The following is a 17049-nucleotide window of genomic DNA, read 5'->3' on the forward strand; positions in this document are numbered from 1 at the left end:
AGCGTATCATTTGTACAGACAGAGAGAATGAGGCTGAGGTAGCCTTACCAAGGTCCCCCGACTAGGTGGAGTGGGTCTAGGGCTTGAATCCATGTCTCTTTACTGCAGGTTCAGAAATCTATTTTCGTCATCTAAGTATCAGGGTGATTCTTCCTCTTTCAAAGAGAAATTGTGAAGATTAAATAAAAAACGATACTTCACAGCAGATGTCATTGTTTCTGGCTTAGAGTGTACATACAAAAATAGTCGATTTGATTTTTTAGCACTAAGATACATTAGAATGAGGAAAAAAGAGAGAACTTTCAAGACCCATACAGTCATTTAGTCTCAAGGCTTTTGTTCTATCCTTGTCATTATCTGTTCATCCTTTGGCAGATCTTTGACCCTCAATTCACTCATCATTAAAGTGTGGAGATTGAACTTGGGTGGTAATTTTCAAACTCTGTTCAGTAAAGGAGATGGTCGGAAATGAGGGAGAAAAGAAAGTATAAGGAGTGATTAGGGCTTCAGATCCCCATTCCTACTTTCTATTTCCACCTGTTTTCTACTTTGTATGTGCGTGCTGTATATACATGATTTGCAAAGCTTCTTGTTTGTTTGATACTTTTTTTTTTTTTAATGTGGGGTCAGATAATTTCTAAGGTGTATTCCATGATATCGGAAGACAGCTCAGACTGCAATCACATCTCCAATACCTGCTCTTGTCCCATTACAGACTAAGTTGTTTTCTGTAGTTTCCATTCTCCAATCCCCTTCACTGGGCATCCTCTGATCACTAGATAACCCAGGATGACTGAGTTCCCCAATCTGAAGAGCTCTCTGCCCATAGGTCACTGTTCCACAACTGAAACTTGAAACAAACTATTATTTTAGTCTCCTTTGTGCCTACTTTGTTTGGCACCTTCTCAATTTTTTTTCCAGGAATCCTATCTTGACTAAAGCCCCTACTCCCAGCCTTAGTTAGTCTCCATTTTCTCAGTAGTGCGCTCTTTCTCTAAGACATCCAAAAAAGCCAAACCAGTTGCCACTGAGTTGACTCCTGCTCATGGTGACCCTGTGTGTGTCAGAGTAGAACTGGGCTTTAAAGGACTTTTAATGGCTAATTTTTCAGGACATCACCAGCCCTTTCTTCTGAGTCAGCTCTGGGTGGACTCAAGGCATCTGGTTAGCAGTGACTGCATTAATTGTTTACACCACCCAGAGACTCTGCTCTAAGACATATGTTCAGCTAGACCCTTTATACCCTACCTAACATTTTGTTTTTGTTTCTCCTCCTTTGTGGCACTTGTCCTACATTCAGTTGGGGTGGAATCAGAGACCATATCTCCTTTCTCTCTACATATTCCAACTCTGATCAACCCAGGACTACATCCTCTTCAGTGAGTGCTTGCAGTGTGTGTGACCAGTGATCTGATTGATTGTTTACTAATGTTTACTTTGACTCTCATCAGATGGTTGCCTAACCAGCTGTTTTTGAGAGTTACCAAAAAGTTGGGCTATGACAGCGGAGATCATCAGGATCCCTTCAAAATAGTCCTGAGCCTATCAGTGACCCTCTTCACAGCCTCTTTCACCTCCTTGTTTCGAAGGGTATAGACGATGGGATTGAGGAAAGGGGTAAGAAGGGCATACATCAAGGCAATAAGCTTGTCTGTACCCTCAGGTCGACTCCCAGATGAACTCACATACACTGTGAAGGCAGAACCATAGAATAGTGCTACTACAGTCATATGGGAAGAACAGGTAGAGAAGGCCTTGGCACGGCTAGCAGCTGAGGGTAGCTTCAGTACAGCTTTCAGGATGCCCCCATAGAGTCCCAAAATTAGCACAAAGTTGCATCCAGTGGCCACACCAATCACTGTCCCATTGGCCCGAGCATGCCAGCCTGTGTCCACACATGCCAACTGCATCAGTGGTGCCAGGTCACAAAAGTAATGGGCCACCTCCTTCAAGCAGAAAGGAAGAGTGGCTGTGAGACTGGCTGGCACAATTGCTGCTGAGAAGCCAGCCACCCAAGTGGCCCCTGCTAGCCAGAGCTGTATCTGTCTGCTCATGAGTGCATGATAGTGGAGTGGGAGACAGATGGCAAGGTAGCGGTCCAGAGCCATGACACTCAGCAGGTAGCACTCAGTCATGCCCAAGGAGTGGAAGACATAAAGCTGGATGAAGCACAAAGCAGATGAGATGGGTGAATGTCCGTGGAGCAAGGTATGCAGAAGCGTGAGCACAGTCGTGCTGACATACCAGAGCTCCAAGAAGGAGAGGACACTGATGAAGAAGTACATGGGTGTGGACAGTCCAGAATCTACTTGAACAAGGACAATGATGAACAGATTCTCTGCCAGGGTGAGGAGATAGATGCACAGGGTCCCCAAGAAGGCAAGAGGTTGCAGAGTCCCAGTAGTAGTGAAACCAGCAAGGATGAAATTTTGGGTCCAAGTGTGGTTGACATGAACCATCATTCCCAGGACTGAGGGGCAAGGACAGAGGACTAGCAATGTAGGCTTCTTCTTTGATTCAGGAAATGTTCCTAATGTCAAGAATGTAGAATGTAATCACCTCTACTTTGCAGTAGAGCAACCAAAGACCAGGAAGCAGAAATGGTTGGTCTCATATCGTAGAGTCTGTTGGTGACTGAGCTAGAACTAGAAAGCAAGGCTCCTGCTCCTCCTGTTTAATTTTTTTTAATAATATTGGACTACAGAGACTCAGACAACTATATTTCTTCTCTCCTCCAACATCAGAAAATAGGAGAGACAGGAAAATTCTGACCTCTCTCTTTCTTATAATTTCCAATGATAAAATAACCAGCAATAATTGGCTGTCAGGAAGAAAAATATCTTCCCCTAAAAAGTGACTGTTGACACCTCTTTCAGGAGGTCCCTCTGAAGTTTGAGGATTTTTCTTTTAAGGACTAGAAGAAGAAGAGATGGGAAAATAAATAATTGCAGAAACTCTGGAAACAATCTCTGAAGGCTAAGGTCCATAGTGCCTAATGATAACTCACCCAGTGGACACATTATGCCTTTTAAAAGATGGTCACTGAAGGAGATATCCACAAGGAAGTCTCAGAGAGAAATCCAATGTGGTCAGAGCTTCCCCTTTCCTCCTAGGAATTGATCTAGAAGACTTGTAGCATAAAAGAAGGCATTTTCTCTGAAGTCACAGGTTTGGCTTTGTAAACGTGTTTTGCCACTAACCGGCAATGCACACTGGGAAACTTCTCTTCACCTAACCTCAGCTTCCTCTTTTCTAAAAAAAAGAAAGTTTAAATAGATGTTCTGCAAGTCCCTTACAGAAGGGATAATTTATTGTTCTCTAAAGTCACTGAAAAATATTTATGGGGAGAGAGTGCCAACATCATTGTTCCTAGACTTTACTTTCTACAACCTAATAAGCATCACCCAGGAAAGGGTCAAAACTTTCTCATAGTTCTCTTCTTCAACTACTCTCACTTCTGCAGCACCATCCCTGCCCATTACCTGATTGTTTTTCATGATATTAGGACTTGTAGCTTCCTCCTCGGTGTCCTTTTTACTCCTAAGTATTTTCCTGATTTATATTCCATACTCCTGGAAGTCTGGCCTCCCAGGGCTTCTTGCTTTGTATTCCCTGGGGCTTCTGGCTGTGAATAACTCTCAAAAGGGGTTACCCTGGGGAAGGAAGTCATGCATAGGGAAGTGTAGCAGACTTTTTCAACTCTGTAACCCTCCTTGTTGGGCTCTGGTATCCATTCCCAGGGGTGTTGCCTCCTCTGGGCCACAAGATCTTTTGCAAATCCCACATTACTGTCCATGATGAGATGACCCATCTTGCATGTGCTTGTGCGTAGAGAGAGAATAACACCTTCAGCACCCCAGAAGTGAGTCATATCTACTTAAAATTCTTATAAGGAGATTTCTCACCTAGATTCCTCTCCACTCCACTACAATGAGGATTGCTGGATGGCAGGTATCTTAGTCATCTAGTGCTGCTGTAACAGATATACCACAAGTGGATGGCTTTAACAAAGAGAAATTTATTTTCTCATTGTCTAGTAGGCTAGAAGTCCAAATTCAGGGAGTCAGCTCCAGGGGAGGGTTTTCTGCCTCTGCCAGCTCTGGAGGAAGGTCTTTCTCATTAGTCTTCCCCTGGACTGGGAGATTCTCCACGCGGGAACCCTGGGACCAAAGGATGAGCTCTGCTCCCGGTATTTCTTTTTTGGTGGTAGGATGTCCCCACGTCTCTCTGCTTGTAGTTACCAATTGTTGCATTGTTTGAGCACTTGTTGCAGTCACTATATCAGTCCATCTCTTTGAGGGATTTCCTTTTTTTCACTGACCCTCTTCTTTATCAAACATAATGTCTTTCAGGGACTGCTCCCTTCTGATAACATGTCCAAAGTACGTGAGAAGTCTCGCTATCCTCTCTTTTAAGGAGCATTCTGACCGTGCTTATTCCAAGGCAGATTTGTTCAATCTTCTGGCAGTGCATGGTATATTCAATATTCTTTGCAACACCGTAATAAGAAGCCGTCAATTCTTTTTCCGTCCCCCTTCTTCATTGTCCAGCTTTGACACGCATATAATCCAATTAAAAATACCATGGCTTGGGTCAGGAACACCTTAGTCCTCAAAGTGACATCTTCGTTTTTTAATACTGGAAAGGCGTCTTTTGCAGCAAAGTTGCCTAAAACAATATGTCGTTTGATTTCTTGACTGCTGCTTCCATGGGTGTTTAGTGTGGATCCAAGTAAAATAAATCCTTGACAACTTCAATATTTTCTCTGTTTATCATGATGTTGTTTATTTGCCCAGTTGTGAGGATTTTTCTTTTTGTCAAAGTGTAATTCATACTGAAGGCTGTAGTCTTTGATATTCATTAGTAATTACTTCAAGTCTTCTTCACTTTCTGCAAGCAGGGTTGTGTCATCTGCATATAACGGGTTTTTGATGAGTCCCTCTAATCCTGATATCACTTTCTTCTTCATATAGTTCAGATTCTTGCATTGTTTGCTCAGCATACAGATTGAGTAAGTGTGGCAAAAGCATACAACCCTCATGCACATCTTCCCTGGTTTTTAAATGATGCAGTATCACCTTCACTGTTCAAACATCTGCCTCTTCTTTTATGTACAGGTTCCTCATGAGCACAATTAAGTGTTCTGGAATTCCTATTCTTCTAAATGCTGTCCATAATTTGTTATGATCCACAGAGTGGAATGCTTTTTCATAATCAATAAAACACAGGTAAACATCTTTCTGGTATTCACTGCTTTCAGCCAAGATCCATCTAACATCAGCAATGATCTCCCTAGTTCCATGTTCTCTTCTGAATCAGAGTTAAATTTTTGGCAGTTCCCTGTCGATACACTGCTGCAACTGTTTTTGAATTATCTTCAGCAAAATTCTACTTGTATTTTATATTAATGATATTGTTCATAATTTCCATGTTCTGTTGGATCACCTTTCTTTGGAATGGGCACAAATATAGATCTCTTCCAGTCGATTTGCCAGGTAGCTCTCTTCCACATTTCTTGGCATAGGTGAGTGAGTGCTTCCAGTGCTGCATCCATTTGTTGAAACATCTCAATTGGTATCCCATCAATTCCTGTTTTGCGCCAGTATCTTCAGTGCAGCTTGGACTTCTTCCTTCGGTACCATTGCTTCCTGATCATATGCTAACTCCTGAAATGGTTGAATGTTGACCAATTCTTTTTGGTATAGTGACTTTGTGTATTCCTCTCATCTTCTTTTGATGGTTCCTGCGTTGTTCAATATTTTGCCCATAGAATCCTTCAATACTGCAACTTGAGTCTTGAATTTTTTTTTCAGTTTGAGAAATGCTGAGGGTGTTCTTTCCTTTTTGTTTTCTAACTCCAGGTCTTTGCACAGTTCATTATAATACTTTACTTTGTCTTCTCAAGCCGCCCATTGAAACCTTCTTTTCAGCTCTTTTATGTCATCACTTCTTCAATTCTCTTTAGCTACTCTTTGTTGAAGAGCAAGTTTCAGAGTCTCTTCTGACATCATTTTGGTCTTTTCCCTCTTTTTAATGACCTTTTGCTCTCTACATGTATGATGTCCTTAATGTCATCCCACAATTCATCTGATCTTAGGTCATTAGTCCTCAGTGTGTCAAATATATTCTTGAAATTCTCTAAATTCAGGTGGCATGTACTCACGTTCATACTTTGGCTCTTATGAAGTTGTTTATATTTTCTTTAGCTTCAGTTTGAACTTGCATATGAACGATTCATGATCTGTTCCACAGTTGGCCCTTGACCTTGTTCTGACTGATGGCATTGAGCTTCTCCATCATCTCTTTCCACAGGCGTAGTCAGTTTGGTACCTTTGTATTATATCTGGTGATAATATAAATGGGAACTATACACATGGGTGTATAGTTCCCATGTATATTATTGAAAAAAGTTATTTTCAATGAATAAGTTGTTGCCTCACAAAATTCTATTATGCAATCTCTGGCATCATTTCTATCACCAAGGCCATATTTTCCAACTACTGATCCTTCTTTGTTTCCTATTTTCACATTCCAAACACCAGTAATTATTACTACATCTTGATTGCATATTTGAGCAATTTCAGACTGCAAAAGTTGGTAAAAATCTTCAGTGTCTTCATCTTTGGCCTTAGTGGTTGGTGAGTAAATCTGGATAACAGTCATATTAAGTGCCTTCCTTGTAGGCATATGGATGTTAACCTATCACTGACAGCATTGTACTTCAGAATAAACCCATTGCTGTCGAGTGGATTCCAACTCATAGCGACTCTATAGGACAGAGTAGAACTACCCCATAGAGTTTCCAAGGAGCAGCTGGTGGATTTGAACTGTCAAACTTCTTTTTTTTTTTTTTTTTTGGTTAGCAGCCGTAGTTCACTGTAGCTCTTAATCTCTGTACCACCAGGGCTCCATACTTCAGAATAGATTTTTTTATGATGAACGTGCCACCATTCCTCTTCAATTTGTCATTCGTGGCATAGTAGACTATGTGATTGCCCAAATCAAAATAGCCAATACCAGTCCATTTCAGCTCACTAATGCTTAGGACATCAATCTATTTCAATTTGACAACGTCTAATTTTCCTAGATTCATACTTTGTACTTTCTATGTTCCAATTATTAATGGATGTTTGCAGCTGTTTTTTCTCATTTTGAGTCATGCCACATCAGCAGATGAAGGTCCCGACAGCTTTTCTCCACCCATGTCGTTAAGGTCCACTCTAACTTAAGGGGGCAGCTTTTTCCTAGTCTTATTTTGAGGGCTTTCCAACCTGACAGGCTTGTCTCCCGGCACTTTATGAGACAATGTGCTGCTGCTATTCATAAGGTTTTCACTGGCCAACTCTTTCTGAAATAGACCACTAGGGCCTTCTTCCTACTATGGCTTAGTCTGGAAGTTCCACTGAAGCATCTCCACCTTAACTGACCCTGTTAATATTTGAAATACCAGTGGCATAGCTTCCAGCATCACAGCAACACACAAGCCACCACAGTACAACAGTACAACAAACTGATAGGTGACATAATGGTGTGAGAATTAGAGTTGTTTAAACAACAGAAAAGGATGATTTTTTTCTTGAGAGTTCTACTTTAGAATATAATATAAACTCAACTTTGGAAGAAGACCTCTTTGACTAAAAGCATCTTAGATGTTTGGACAATTATAGGTTCCCATTCAGTCTTTTCCAGCCTTAAGTATAGATTCCACTTCATCTGAAACACCTGACCTTTCTCCAGGGTGTGTTGTTGCAAATGCCATTTCACAAAATTACTACATTCCCACAGTCCTAAACACCAAAAAATCCCTCATATTTAGCCACATTTGTGGATTTTATAAGACATAATCTAATACAAGCTTCTTCTATGCTTTGTAATGGGCTAAATGTATGTCGTCCTGGTTTGGCGTCAAATGAGTATAACAACTGTCTTCTTGTCTTCAGAGAACAATCAATGTGATACTAATACTCATTTATAAAGAACTTCTACACAAACTGAAATCAATGCAAAACATATTCTGAAGATTCAGTATTCTATATGAATGAGGAGGGAAGAGGGGTTTTAGAGTATAATAAGTAGCATGAAGAAGAAAAAAAATTGTAGGGTTCTAAGTTTAGTCCTTACTTAGCTAAAGAAATTGTTTTTCTTTTCACATCAACCCCTATCAGTAGAGAGTGCTCACTAACATTTATCCTGAATTAAGAATGGAGAAAGAGAAAAGAGCAAGGCCCGATGTCTCCCTCAAGGAATGCATGACTTAACAAGAGAGATAGCTGGGAATCCCTGCTATAGTGTTAAGTGAAGAAAGCAGGATTCCATGTGGTTGGTAATATTTGACAAAGGCTATGTTTATGGGAAATGCTTAGAAAGGAGTAGATGATTAATTGTGTTAAATAATTTTTATAGTGGTTTTTAATTTTTATTCTTCTGAGTATTGCATATTGTGGTCATATTTACATGTAATGATATTTTTGAAGAAAAAAGATATGATCAAAGTTAAGAAAATGTTACATCAAGGGTAGTGAAAAGAGTATGAGCAGAAGGGAAATCACAGTACACTTATTCCTCACTTATTGACTATCCCGTTATTCAACATTTTGCACTTACATCAATAGTAAAAAAATCTATTATTCAACTATTTTGCTCATTAACAATATATGTCTGGCAGTAATGAATGCCAGGGTGTGAAGTGAAAGTAATACTAGCTGTCATGGCTAAGATTATGTGCCAACATGGCTAGGCCATGATTCTCAGTGGCTTGGCAGTTATATAATGATGTAATTTGGAGGTTATGTAATGAGGTAATCATCCTTCATTATGTGATCTGATATAATCATCCTTCATTTTGTGATCTGATGTGGTCATCCTCCATTTTCACATAACTCCAATTTTCAAAAACCACCTGGTCTTTGGAACCCAACCATACCAATAAGTAAGGAGTAAGTGTAATTCTGTTATTCATTCAGCAAATATATTTATTGAACACTCTCTGTTTCTAATGCCTTACACTAGGGAAAGTGAAATGCATAAAACATAGTCCCTTTCTGCAAGATGCTTAATTTGGAGCGAGGGAGATAGAGTCCAAAATAAGTACTTTTAAAAACCAACCAAAAATGAAAACCAAACATTTCGCCATCAAGTCAATTCCCACTCATAGTGACCCCATTTATTAAAGAGTAGAACTTCCCCCTAGGGTTTTCTTGTCTGTAACCTTAACAGAAGATCTACAGACCTTTATTCCACCGTGCCACTGGATGGTTTGAACCCCAACCTTTAGGTTAGTAGCCAAGCACAAACCATTTGCTCTACAGTGACACTCAAACATATGAAAAGGTATTCAGCCTATCGCATAATAAAACACATACAACTTTAAACAACAGAGAGATACTTTTCTCACCTTTCAGGTTGACAAAAATATAGATGTTTAAAAACACACATTGTTCAGGAGGTTGCAAAGAAGCAGACATTTTCATACATTGATCACAGGAGTACAAAATAGTATAATCTATTTGGAGGAAAATGTACCAATGTTTATGCAAATTACACATTTAATTTGTCCTATGACCCAGAAATTTCATTTTTAGGAATTCATCTTGCAGATATGTACGCACACATGTGAAATGATGTATACACAAAATTATTCATTGTAGCTTTTTCTGTAATAGCAAAAGACTGAAAGCAATCCAAGAACCCTTCAATAGGGAACTCTTTAAATTAATCACACCATGAAGCTGTTTATCAAAATGAGAAGGCACATTCTGCAATGATATCCAAAAAAATCTAGAAGGCACAAAAAGATATTTATATTTGTTTATTCTTGCATAAAGAAACACTATAGGGTTATAGGCAATAGTAATGAAAGTTGTTTCCTATGGCAGAAGTGGGAAGTGGGGGCTGGCAAGGGGAAATAAGAGACAGAGTTAGGAGATGGGAAAACACTCTTCTACATGAACGTTTTTAAGAATATTTTGATTTTTGAAAAATGAAGGTGTTAGGTGCAAGCCGAAAGGTTGGAGGTACAAGTCCACCCAGAGGCACCAAGGAAGAAAGGCCTGGAAATCTACCTGTGAAAAATCAGCCAATGAAAGCCCTGTGGACTGCTGTTCCATTCTGACACACATGGGGTCACCATGAGTCAGAGCCAACTTGATGAAAACAGGTATTATCTAATGAAACAAAAATTTTAATTTTAAAAATATGTATCAATACCTTGCTCATGGATAGGAAGACTTAACCATGTGAAAATATCAATACTACCGAAAGTGACCTACAAAGGTAATACAATCCCAATCCAAATTCTAGCAACTGTCTTTAATGAGTTGGAAAAAATTATCACCACCTTTCTATGGAAAGGAAAGAGGCCCCAGATAAGCAAAACATTACTGAAGAAGAACAAAGTAGGAGGCCTCACACTACCTGATCTCAGAATCTACTATACAACCACAGTAGTCAAAACAGTATGGTGCTGGCAGAACTTCAGGCTCATAGATCAAAGGAACAGAATGGAGAATCCAAAAGTAAATCCATCCACCTATGGACAGCCGATCTTTGACATAGGGTGGGAGACCATTAAATGGTGAAGAGAAAATCTCTTTAACAATTGTTGCAGGAGAAACTGGACATCCATTTGCAGAAAAATAAAACAAGATCCATATCTCACACCATACTCAAAAACTAACTCAAAATGGGTCAAAACCCTAAATGTAAAACCTAAAACACAAAGATTACGGAAGAAAAAATAGAGACAATACTAGGGGCCCTAGTACACTGCATAAAGAGAATACTACACATAACTAAAAATGTACAAACAGCAGAAGATAAACTAGATCACTGGGATCTCCTAAAAATTAAACAGTTATGATCTCAAAAGACTTCGCCAAAAGTGTAAAAAGAAAACCTACAGACTGGGGAAAATTTTTTGGCTACAAAACATCTGAAAAGGGTCTAATCTCTAAAATTTTAGCAAACTTCAACACCTCAACAATAAAAAGGCAAACGATCCAATTAAAACATGGGAAAAGCATACGAACATACATTTCACCATGGAAGGCATCCGGGAGGCTAACAAACACATGAAAAGATGGTTGCAATCATTCCCATTAGAGAGATGCAAATCAAAACTACCATCTCACCCTGGCAATAATGGCACCAATCAAAAAAACAGAGAACAACAAATGCTGACAAGGCTAAGGGGCAATTGGAACTCATACACTTCTGGTGAGTCTGCGAAACAGGACACCTACTATAGAAAATGATATAACCCATTGCCCTCGAGTCGATTCCAACTCATAGTGAATTTATAGGACAGAGTAGAACTGTCCCATAGGGTTTCCAAGGAGTGGCTAGTGAATTCGAACTGCCAACCTTCTGTTTAGCAGACCAGCTCTTAACCACTGTGCCATGCGGCTTCTTTAAAAAGCTAGAAATAAAAATACCATACAATCCAGCAATCCCACTACTAGGTGTATATCCTAGAGAAATAAAAGCCGCAACATGTATAGATATATGAACACTCATGCTTATCACAGCGTTATTCACAACAGCAAAAATATGGAAACAACCTAAGCGTTCATCAACAGATGAATGAATAAACAAACTGCGGTATACATGTACAGTGGAATACTATGCAACAATTAAGAATAATGATGAATCAACAAAACATCTGACAACATGGATGAATTTGGAGGACATTATATTGAGCAAAATAAGTCAGTCACAAAAGGACAAATATCATATGAGACCACTATTATAACAAGTCAAGAATAGGTTTTATATATTGAAAATGGTTACCAGGGTTGGAAGTGGGAGTAAGACAGTAGACAAGTGTTAATTCTAGTGAAAGTAAGGCAATAGACAATATGGGGGAAGTCAGCTCAACATGACCAAGGCAAAGGCAGACTCGGAGAGGTACGCGAGAATGAAGCACAACTACAGTAAATACTGTAACATATACAATCCTGCAACAACAGGAATAACAGACAGTAATTTGTGAGTACATATAGGTGAATATATATGCCAAATAGGTAAGGGAGGTCATACTAGAGTACACCCACACACATATACAGTTATGGTTGTGGATATTTCTACAAATGTATTTGTAAATGCTGCATGTATACACTTATATAATAGAACACATGGGGACACAGTTAGAGAAACTACTTAAGCATTGGACTGGAAGCCTAAGGCTCATAGTCTCTTGGGACATCTAGCTACACTGGCAAAACACAGTTCATAAAGATAATGTTTTATATCCTAGCCCAGTGAGTAGTGTCTGGGGTCTTAAAAACTTGTGAGCAGACATCTAAGAAGCAGGTACTGGTCTTTCCCCATCTGGAGCAAAGGAGAATGAAGAAAACCAAAGACTGAAGGAAGTAATTAGTCCAAAGGACTAATGAAACACCACCAAAAAAAAAAAAAAACTTGTTGCCATTGAGTCAATTCTGACTCATAGCAACCCTATAGGACAGAGTAGAATTGCCCCATAGGGTTTCCAAGGAGCAGCTGGTGGATTTGAACTGCCAACCTTTTGGTTAGCACCTGAACACTTAACTACTGTGCCATCAGGGCTCCATGAACCACACCCTCTTCTAATCTGAGACCAGAAAAACTAGATGGTGCCTGACTACCACTACCGACCACTCTGTCTGGGACCACAATAGAAAGAAGTCTTTGGTTACACAGGGGTAAAAAATGTGGAACAAAATTCAAATTGAAAAAAAAAAAGATCAGACTTAGTGGTCTGAAAGAGACTGGAGGAACCCCTGAGACTATTGCCCTGAGAGAACCTTCTAACTGGAAACTGAAGACACTCCCAGAGGCCACTTTTCAGTCAGGTAATAGATGACAAAAAACCCATTGCCATGGAGTCCATTCTGACTCATAGCCACCCTATAGGACAGAGTAGAACTTCCCCACAGGGTTTCCAAGGAGCGGCTGATAGATTTGAACTGCCGACCTTTTGGTTAGCAGCCGAGCTCTTAACCACTATGCCATCAGGGCCGCAAATAATAGATAAGACTATAAAATAAACAATAACACCAGTGAAGAATGTGCTTCTTAGAGCACTCGACCATATGAGACAAAAAGGTCAACATTTGCCCAAATCCAAAGATGGGAAAGCAGGGAGGGACAGGGAACCAAACAAATGGAAATGCAGAGCCCAAGGAGGAAATGGGAAGAGTGCTGACATATTGCTGGGATTACAACCAATGTCATGGAACAATCTGTGTAAGAATTATTGATGGAAAAACAAATTTGCTATGTAAATATTCACCTAAAGCACAATAAAATGCCCCCCCTCCCAAAGTCAATACAGTGACACAGTGCAGTCATATACCCTCCTTTGCTCAGGGGAGTTCTGGCTCATGTCTGTTGTTCCCAGGATAGCTGATGATTATTATTAGTGCCATGTTTTATACTTTAAAATATTCAGGCTTGACTTGGGTGATAAACTTTATGAATATTCTAGATGCTAGAATATTAGCCTTGATGCTGCTGCAATGTATGTATGCATGAATGTAAGTATGTATATATATATATATATATATATATATATATATATATATAAGTTCTCCCCCTTTTTTAGAGTGATAAACCTGATTTAACATGGAAGGAGCCAAAACATGGGTCTCAAGCATTTATCCCAATGTGTCATGCTGACACATTTCTTCCCATTTTTTTTTTTCATATAAAAAACCAAAGCCATTGCTCTTGAGTCTATTCTGACTCATAGTAACCCTATGGGACAGAGTAGAACTGCCCCATAGGGTTTCCAAGAAGCAGCTGGTGGATTCAAATTACCAACATTTGCGCGCACACACACACACAAAAAAGATCATATTTGTATGGCACACTGAGAAGAACAGAAAGGCTGCTTGCTGCCAATGGCAACCAGAACAGGGCCTCGCTCTGGTTCCCTCAGGCTTTCTCTAACCACTCAAATGTGAAGGACAGGGAGATCAGTAGCTTAGCCCACCTGTTAGCTGTATTTGCTGGAGCTTTGCCCTGAGGAAGATCTGAAGGAAAGGACCTTGCAAAGTTGCACACAGTAGAAGATTGTGTAAAAAGGGAGAAGAGTCTGGAGCAGCAAATTGACCTGAAAAAGGGGACTGATTCCTGGTGCTGCTATAGGAAGGACACTAAATCTCTCACCCTCTTTAGATCCTTGGGAATTCTTCATTCATTCATTCATTCATTTATATATGAATAAATACCAGGTATCAAACCAAACCCACTGCTGTCGGGTAGATTCGGACTGATAGTGACCCTATAGAGCAGAGTAGAACTGCCTCATAGAGTTTCCAAGGCTGTAAATATTCAGGGAATTAGACTGCCATATCTTTTTCACACAGAATGGCTGGTGGTTTCAAACCACAGACATTTTGGTTAGCAGCTGAGTGGTTTAACCACTGGATCACCAGGGCTCCTTGAATACAGGTACTGGCTGAGAAATCAATGCCAAGATATATGCTGTCTGGAGTTCTTAGAGAACTATTCATATCTCCAAAACTGGGTTGTAAGTGCCCCAAACCCACCACACAATATACACACCACAGTGTTGATTAATGTGACCCAAACAATTGCCAGCAATTCTTTGGGGCTGCCATCAGGGACTTTGGTGATCAAGTAGTATTCTGTTGCCCCAGCAACCACCCCTCAATAAAGGCAGATTGAGGGAACCATAGTGTAGAAGGGCAGAAAGAGTAACAAAAGGATAGAGGCCCAAAAGCCATGCGCTAGGGGAGAGTATAAATTTCACCAAAAAAAGGGAGAAACACACAGGATGATGCAGGGTGTCTTTGGTCACCTAGGTCCCAAGGAGATGCTTGATTTAGAGTTTTACCAACTCTACTGGCCCTACCTGTTGAAAAAATATGAGATATGTGTAAAACTAGGCAAGTTAAAAAAAAAAAACACACACTTCAGAAATTTATGTGGAAAAATGTTCAGTAATATTAAGCAACTTATATACAGTGTTTACGGATCTGCACGCTTTAAGTGTATAAAATAATTTAACTCTTACAATAATTCTCTGAAGAAGGTTATATTATCGTCCCCATTTAACTGGTGAAGAAACTGCTGTTAAATGAAAGAGGTTAAGTGAGTTGTCCAAGGTCACACAGCAAGTAAATGGTGGAGCTAATGTGGAAAAGCCAGGCAGACAGCCTTTTCTAACCACTACACTGCATTGTTACTGGAGTCGTAAGGATTGCTCTTATTTATTGAAGAAGGTCCCTGGGTGGCACAAATGATTTGCTCTTGACTGACTACTAACCTAAAGGTTAGCAGTTGGAACCCACCCAACAGTTTTGCAGAGGAAAGGACTGGCAATCTTCTTCTATAAAGATTACAGCCAAAAAAAAAAAACAAAAACAAAAGCCCTATGGAGCAGCTCTACTCTGTACCAAATGGGGTATCAATTAGAATCAACTCATTGGCAATTGGTGTATGTATTATTTATTGATTAACTCCTAAGGGTTAGGAACTGTGTTAGCAGTTTGCTTGTTTTCTTTCCTTTAATCCTTATAAGACTGGTCATTATCACCTTTTTAAACGTGAGAAAACTAATGTCATATAGAAGTTACTTGAGAATAACATAACAAAATGTGGTAAAATGGACACTTAGACCAACACTTTTCTCCTCATTCTTTTGGAGATTCGGACCCTAAACACCTGGACCTAGTTCAGGTACTGCTTTCTTAAAGAAGTTTTGCAGTCATAGAATCAAAACTCCCCAAGCTGGAAGGAATGTGAGCATTCATCTACCCCCAGTCTCTCACTCTGCAGAGAGAATGAGGCTGAGGAAGTCTTGTCAAGTTCATCCAGTTAGCTAGAGTGGATCTAGGACTTGGATCCACGTCTTTTTATTGCAAGTCCAGTAATACTTCTTACTTCTATTTTTATTACCTAAAAATTGGGGGTGATTCTTTCTTAGACAGGAGCTATAAAAATTAAATTAAAACTATATATATTTGTGGGTATGTGTAATAGTGGCCGAGCTACTGTCAAAAAACATAAAATTAAAAGCAAAAATTGATTATTTGAGCAATTATAGAGGAATTAGAAAAATCACTTTATAAAGAATATTCAAGATACATACAGTGACCTTGTCTCTGGCAAGTTCTGCCTGTTTTAGCCACTAATACGCTGTGCATCCTTGGGCAGGTCATGTCATCTCCTGAGCCCTCAGTTCACTCATTTGAAAATGAAAGAGTTGAGCTAGATCATCTCAGCAGAGGAAGTGGTGAGGGAGCCAGTTGAGAAGAAAGGGCATAGGGAGTGGCCAGAGCTCCAGGCCCCCATTTTTACTTCTTGTTTTAGTCTATTTTCTACTTCGTAATTATCTCCTTTATGTATTTTGTTTCTAAGAATGTTTGTTTGAAAACAGGAGTCAGAAGATTTCCAGGGTGTTGTCTTTGATACTGCAAGGGAATTGGGTCTGTTACTTGCTGGGCCTATACAGCAATTGCTGGACTCATGTGGAAGAGGAAATAACATCCATGGTTTCAGGAAATCTGACTACTTGTGGTGGGCATAGACATGTGTGCATTCTGAGCAGGAAACACAATTTTTGCTCCCATCGAAAGAGTCAACAAGACTAGAGCCTCAGGCATATGATTTTATGTAAGTGCTAAATGATGACATAACTTAATTCAAAACTCCTCCTGATGGTGGTGGCCAGAAAGGATGGAGAAACCTGAGATCCCTGACATTCTGGTGAACCTTCTGTTTCTGCTGTGTCTAACTCAGAAGCTGGGTTCTTCAAGAGACCAAGGATGGGACCCTTATAAGACCCTGGTACCACTAATCAAAACAAAAAAGTAAAACCAGGGTCATGATGAGGCGCTAACATTTTCTTAATCTATGATTTATAATTGAGTCTCCTCCCACTTAAAATCCCTTGTATGCCTTTTGCCTTGACTCTAGACTGTTACCCTTACTGAGCCCATCTCTATACCAATGTTTATGTCAATCCTTTGGCTAGAATGTCCTCCTCCCTCTGCTTTTACCTAGGCACGAATACCAGATCTATCATTATGTTGTGATTCTGGA

General features: G+C 39.8%; 1 protein-coding gene across 1 annotated transcript; it reads right to left on the bottom strand.

Moving 5' to 3' along the window:
• Window positions 1–251: 251 nt before the first annotated feature.
• LOC126073807 (olfactory receptor 6N1-like) lies at window positions 252–2690 on the bottom strand. Its single transcript, XM_049880902.1, has one exon. It carries the CDS (start codon window positions 2460–2462, stop codon window positions 1515–1517), a length of 948 nt encoding a protein of 315 aa, XP_049736859.1. The 5' UTR covers window positions 2463–2690; the 3' UTR covers window positions 252–1514.
• Between the last annotated feature and the right edge of the window lie 14359 nt (window positions 2691–17049).

This window comes from Elephas maximus, chromosome 3 (genome assembly GCF_024166365.1).
Source record: "Elephas maximus indicus isolate mEleMax1 chromosome 3, mEleMax1 primary haplotype, whole genome shotgun sequence".
Taxonomy (NCBI): domain Eukaryota; kingdom Metazoa; phylum Chordata; class Mammalia; order Proboscidea; family Elephantidae; genus Elephas; species Elephas maximus.

Bases quoted from the DNA above. Each gene is read 5' to 3' on its own strand.
- LOC126073807 (XM_049880902.1), bottom strand. From the start codon at position 2,462: ATGATGGTTCATGTCAACCACACTTGGACCCAAAATTTCATCCTTGCT.